This window comes from Formica exsecta, unplaced genomic scaffold (assembly GCF_003651465.1).
Source record: "Formica exsecta isolate Colony F162 unplaced genomic scaffold, ASM365146v1 scaffold614, whole genome shotgun sequence".
Lineage (NCBI taxonomy): Eukaryota > Metazoa > Arthropoda > Insecta > Hymenoptera > Formicidae > Formica > Formica exsecta.
Window position 1 is genome coordinate 171250 of NW_021853375.1, and position 7175 is coordinate 178424.

At 41.7% G+C, this 7175-nt stretch overlaps 1 protein-coding gene across 2 annotated transcripts in view; it reads left to right on the plus strand.

Moving 5' to 3' along the window:
• The first annotated feature begins 2000 nt into the window (after positions 1-2000).
• LOC115242652 (segmentation polarity homeobox protein engrailed-like) overlaps positions 2001-7175 on the plus strand; it is an 80266-nt gene continuing 75091 nt past the window's right edge. For both annotated transcript variants that reach the window (XM_029819102.1, XM_029819103.1), the window contains exon 1: positions 2001-4437. In XM_029819102.1, the coding sequence (XP_029674962.1) occupies positions 3009-4437 (1429 nt within the window). In that variant the 5' untranslated portion in view covers positions 2001-3008. The remainder of the gene's footprint in view (positions 4438-7175) is intronic.

Sequence of the window (7175 nt, forward strand, 5' to 3'; positions counted from 1 at the left end):
CCGACGGAATCCTCGGTTACCGGAATCGAAATGGAAGCAAAAGATCGTTCCAGAAAATGCGTCTGCCAATAATAATTTGAGTTCATCGACAAAGGCAAATTCACTTGAACTGGCTTTAACCCTAGCATATTTCATTGCGCAATAAATATATATATATATATATTTTATCTTAGAGTAAAATATCAATTTAACACATACATAAACACACTCGCGCGCACATACTTTCCTATATATTATAGATGAGTATTACACATTCTTTTAATACTATGTAATAAAGTTAGAAGCTAATTGATTAATTATCCAAAAGTGTATATTCTATCATTTACAAATTCTCGATATAATTATGAATATGCAATGTTAATACTAACATCTGAATTGACATATGCAAGACGGAAGTCCCTATTGTAGAATGACTATCTTCTGATGTACGCAAAATCGAAATATACACAAACTAATGATTTTTTATTTTTTCATTCTTCTCCGTAAAAAGTAAAGATTGACTATAATGAACTTTAATGATCACTCCAAAGTCATGTTGACGCGCGTCCAAACTCCTCGCTAGCCGAGCGAAAAATGAATATATGATTTACGAGCCGTATTTGAAAAATGACTACATGATTCACGAACCATCTTCCCGAAAAAGAGAAAGAATATCAGAAAAATCGATAATTCGATGATAATTAATAATTCCATTGCTGCCGATAATTCGCATGCTTCATCTGTTTTGCATTTCAATATCACGCGTGTTGCTCTTCTATCATATAGTGCTTTTCCCTGTAATTACGAGAAAATCTTATATGTAGACACAAACTCAAGTTTCTGATTCTGCATAATTTCTAGTTTCGATATCATCACAGGTAAAAATTTAATTAATAATAATCTGTGATTATTTACACATATTTTATCTCGGATTAATAAATGTTAAGTAAAAATTAATAAGTAAAAAAAAATAACGTGGAAGTATAAACTAATAAAGCAAATTCAACAAAATATTAAAAATATGAGGATATGCTCATCAAACAGAGAATAAATACGAGATGATCAAATGATCGTCTCTACCAAGGCAGTTTGAATTTGTAAGGCATCGACTAATTGACAGAATGACCAACAAAATTTAAAAATTTCTATTATATTATAAACGATAATTATATGGCTGGAAATTTTAATGTTGGTCATCCTGCAAGTCGATCAACCATAAAGTTTAATCGTTGATGGAAACGGACGTGAGTTAAGGGCCGGTCTACAATGAGTTGTAAGTCGTTAGTCATAAGCAAATTGATCAACCACAGTCGATTATTCCGAGAATATTCTTGGTTGGTCAATTTGCTTACGACTAACGACTAACGACTCATTGTAAACCGGGTTTTAGTGTACGTGAGGCTGAGCGTTAGATCGCATATGAACGGATAAAGGAATCGGGAAGAGCACGCGAAAACGTAGAAAGCGAAACAGACGGGAATGACACGAGAGAGGCAATTCTGGCAAACTGAAACAAACAACGGTGGAGATAAAAGCGAGAGGGACAGACGCCGACAACGAAACGAGGCGACGCGACGAGGGCGGCATAGGCTGCTGGATCACCTATAGGGTAGATACGCAGGACTCGTGGTCGTGGAAAAAGCATGCGGAGTACGCGCCGCGACGAAGTAAAGACCGAAAGAGAGGGAGAGAACGGCTGTTCCTCCCCCTCCCCCCAGACTCCACACATTACTCGGCTGATGCCGACCGGGCAGCATGAACGGCGGGGGGGGGGTGGGGGATCAAACGAGCGAGAGCGAGTACAACGGAGAACAAGGATCGAGCGCGCCTTTGGACGTAGAAGGGTGACACGAGTCGAGGAAGTGGAACCCGGTGAAGCCGACCAATGAGACGAATCCGCCACGATGTCGTTCCCCCGGAATAAGGCGAGCGGAGGCGTTCCAGAGCGGCGAGTTCGCGCGGCGGCCGCCAGATGTCGCGATGATCCTTCGTCTGCGTATTACCGGGATCACCATCAGGAAAGGCGTACGCGTCTACGCCCAGTAACGCCCATCGCTGGTCCTCCCGCCGCTTCCTCGCCGCAGACGTTCCGCGGCAACCAACTGGACAAGCAGGCCCGGTCCGGTTTCACGGCGTCGCACAACGACTCCGTTGAAACCCGCGTCTACTCCCAGCATCGCGGAGGACTCCACGTTTTCAGCGGCGCGATTCACTCACACGAAGAGCGCCTCTGACGTTCCTCATCTTCGTCTTCGTCCGGTGTATAATACTATCGCTGTCGCGTCGAGGACGTTGGTGATCTTTACACGACTTTCAAGAAACGTTCAGTCATCGATCGAGGACTCTGAAATATGTGAGAGTGCATCGTATTAAGATAATATAGCGGAGACTTTGAAAGGATACGTTTCGCAGGCTCGCAATTCTCGATTAAAATATAGGGGTACCAACTGAAGATTATACGTGCCACCAGATGAGTATCGAATCCGGATTCGAGGTACTTTGTAGTGTAACATCATCAGAAAGTCGACAAGAAAAAATAAACTGAGAATGAAAGCCGGATGAAGTATAGATAACCGCTTGTAAGTAGCTCACAAGCTGTCCGTCGGAATGAAGCAGAGTGAGGTTATGGTTTAGCCGGTGACAGAACTTCGCGAGATGCTAATGTAACCGTCGGAAGTGTTGTACTGCGAAAGAAACTTCGTTAAGCGGAAGAATCACCTTAAAATTGCTACGTTATGCCATTTCACTAATTCATCATGTACGTTAAAAAGAAATCGTGAAGTTCGCGTAGATAGTAAACACAAATCTGAGAATGACGTCATCCGTCGATGCCAGACAGAATACTTCCGTAAGGTAAAACATTTAAAATGATATGAAACATCGAGGAAATATTACATTCAGTTTAAAGAAACGTCTTCTTAGGAAGAAGAAGGCATCATGAAAACACGATCCACAAAAGTTTCATTGTGATCGAATCAAGGAAACTGGATCTGTCATTGAGCGAGGTGGGTGTCTTCTCTCAGAAAAAAATGTCGAGTACATCCCCGGCGCCACCAATGGGTCTGGACACCGGGTCAGAATCGGAGATTAGATCGAACCACCTGATCTCGCGGTTGGATCAGGATTCGGAAGATGCGGAGAAACGGGATCGAGCGCGAAGGACGGAATGCAGCAACGCGGACAGCGACTGCGAGAGCGACACGAGCGAGGTATTGAGCGTTGGCAGTGAACCCACGCCAACCAGCGTGGTCGGGGTGCGTGTATGCGGGACTATGAGGTACCATGACCAGGAATTGACCATGACCATGACCGCGGAACTCACCCCGAGTTCCGGTCGCGGTGAGTTTCGCGACGAAGAGAACACGAGAACGTCGGAGACGTCGTCGCCGGCCAGCTCCACCAGCTGCAACGACCTGTATTACCAACGCACGTCTAGTAATCACGTGTCGGCGCCGAGTCCGCCCGGCTATAGTCAACCACCGTCATCTCCTACGGCGTCTTCCGTCAGATCCCCGGCTTCCTCCTCGGCCACCGCCTCATCGCCTGGTCGGCCGGAGGCTATCCAAGAGGCTATCGTACCCAGGTACCAGTCTGGTCATCAACAACATCTACTTTCCCGATACTCCTCCAGGGAATCTGAGATCTCCGATTATCCAACGCGGGTCCATGGCATTGGTCACGAGATCATTTATCCTACCGTAGAGAGGTTACACCGTACACCCATAAGCGTACCTTTGGTAACGAGGCTCTCATTGTCACCGCCGTCGGCCATGACGGTCACCGGACTCCAGGCGACAACACCTGGCGTTCTCCATCCCGCTGCCTGTAGAGATCCGCGGGAGACCGCCACGTTGATGCCGCATCATAGCCAGCATCTGCATCATCCCAACGCTCACACGCATTTGCAACAGAGCTCGCAGGTGCAACACGTGCCGGCGAATTCGGTGCATCAGCATCGACTCTCGGTCAGCAAGCTCCTGCAGCGGGACCCGGGAAGCCCGGCGTCGCCAACCGGCACCAGGGAGGAGAACGGACGTACCCTGCCGGCCGCGAACGGCGTACCGAACAGTATCGGCAACAACGGCAACCATCATCACAATAATCACAACAACAATAACAATCTGCAACATCAGAGTCTGAAGTTCAGCATAGACAATATCCTAAAGGCGGACTTCGGCAGGAGAATCACGGATCCGATCTCCTTGAAAAAGTCCCGACCTAAAAAAGTGTCTTCGAGGCCGATCGATCTGACAAAGGACTTCCTAGAGTCGTCCTCTGACGCGTCCGAGAGAAGCAGCTCGGAGACAACGACGACGACGACGACCAACACATCCCCCACCAGCGTATCGACCGGAAATTCGGCATCCAAAGCAACTGGATCGACTGCGACCGATCCTGGGAAGATGTTGTGGCCTGCGTGGGTCTATTGCACCAGATACTCGGATCGGCCTTCCTCTGGTGAGTTATCGATGCCCATTATTTAATGCGATGTTTTCGGTATTGAGTTACGTAAAATCGTCTGAAGAGCGTGACAGTAATTCATTCTGCGATGTGTTTTTGTTGATGAGAGTTATCTGAAAAAAGTTGTTTATCAAGATGTACTATAGGTGATGAAATCTTTGGCAATCGCTCGTGTAAAGCATCACGACGATCAAGCTTCAATTTATCACATCGGGAACGATTTATGTTCATGATCATTGTGTTGAAATATGAGATATCCGCATTACAGTCTCTTAAAAATTCCACGAAAATAGTTTGTATAAAGTTTCATATTAATGTGGACGAATATAATAGCAAAAACGTATAATAATACGATTAATCAAGACATCTATACCCAAAACGTAAGTATTTAAATAAAATGGAATGATTGTTTGGCCTACATAAGAGTTTTCTATCAACGCAATTTCACGAGAGTAATAGTATAATTTAATATTCGAAGATTATATTATACAGAACACGCGCGTTTAAAAAATGACGAAACAAATTTTACGCATTCATTGTTGGAGTATGAGATTGCCCAATACTCGTAGATAGAATCTCTCATTAGTATATAATGGCTTTAAGTATACCGAATGTATATAAATTTCTTATTGTTAGTCAGAGAAGAAATATTTAAGTATACCGGGAGAGAGAAAATGTTTCTTGCCATTGTGCGAGAGAACGTTTGTTATAAACGGCTGCAATTTACTACTGTCACGATTCTTGTATAATACACGCTCACATTTGCGGAATCGGTTGCCACGGTTTTTAAATAATAATTAATTAGTAAAATGTATGGCGCGCGCACACATACATGCATATGTTCGTTGCAACACTTGTGTGCTTTGGTAGGTGAATGGTACAACTGTTTAAATATGTAAACATATTTGGAAGAGAACGCGTGCAGGGAAGGAGAGAAAGAGAGAGCGAATAATCTCATAATTTATAGCGAAACACAGTTTTTCAACGTTGTATATGTATAATAAATGATTTAATATTCTTTTATCGGTTTCATCATATTTAATTGCATATATATATATATATAACGCGTATTTATCAACAAGATATATATATATATATATATATATATATATATATATATATATATATAACTTATCAGAAAAGGTAAAAATACACACAATCATATGACACGTGGACAATTTGGTTACCTGTTTATGCGAAACTCATTTTGAACAAGTCACAATGTATTACAGTACCTTAGATTATTGACTGGACAGTTAATTATCATCTGCTCTTCGAAAGAAGTATGTCGGTATTATCGCCGCGTTTTTGCACCTTCGTGCAGATAGATGGTCCTTTCAAGTGACACAGGAAAACGTGTAATTACTTTACTTCCCGGCCGAGTGGCGGCTTGATGAATGATAGAAAACGTTTCTTCGTGTCATTCATATCTGATATACGCTTATTGTCAGGAAACAATAGTTAAGCAGTCGGAGAAATAGCCGCTCTCTGCCTCATAAATCAAGCACAGCCATTTCTCATCTGGTATAACGCAAGTAACAATTTTCTAGGCGGATCTCTAAGACTTGTGTTATTGTGCAAAAATTCGATCGATAAATTTATATAATTGAAATTCATTTATCTCTCTTTGCGTTACAGTTTACATAGTCTTCGCGTTATTACATTAACGTATAGCGGTTTAGATCTAAAAAAACCTATATAAATTGTTATACACATATTTATCTATATACACACACAATTAGAACGTATGGTTACAGTTTTACAGTAGTATATTTATTTCTATATCTTATAATTAATGTCCTGTACATGATGACATCTTTTTAAATGAAAACTGCTCACACGTTGCATCTCTTCATCGCGCGAACTTGATAATCGTAATGTATCGCCATTATGTCAGATCCGTTCATTATACCAAACACCGTGACGAATAGATAAATGCTCTCGCCTGGAGAGATATTATTGGATCACCTTTTGCTGTTATGTATTTATAACGCGTAATTCCGCGACAGGTAGATAAGAAGCACACACATACGAGTAGTTAAGACGACGACTATAAAATCTAATTACCGTAATTGCGCGTGTTACTCTCGCGTTGCGGAGCGGGTTCATTGATATCACGGGAATTCTTTTCGCGCGTCGCGTGCGTTAATATCCAGCGATATAATCGTGACAATTTCTACATATATTTACGTTTATAAAACGTCTAGTAAAAAGGAGAGATGAACGAATCTAATCGGCGATGTATTGCTAACCTCACATGTTTTATGAGACTTTCGCGCTCATAGTAATTAAAATATGGTTGAAGCAAAGTTTCTTTCCCATTTACTGGCTACTTTATTGAAGAATATAAATACAGTACGATAAAGTATTTCCTCGTTACGAGCCTCGTAAAGACATTGCACTCTGCAATTTTCTTGTAAAGTACAAAAATCTAAAAATTATTAGATACATTTTTGAAGCATTTTCTTATACAGTAAATCGTGAAATGTTACATGAGCCAATTAAATTGTTAATTAATCATTATACATTCTAAAATTTAAACTTGATTGTCACTGACTTGCAGTTTACGCATAAGGGAATAAAAATTATTTATAAATCACAGATAATTAAAGATCATTTTATTCAATGAAATATCTGAAGACCTAAATAAAAATCTAAAAGCGAATACGATCAACATCGGCTGTTACCATTGTAGAGGAAAATTGTATCGCGTAATCGTAACGTGGGAAAGAGGG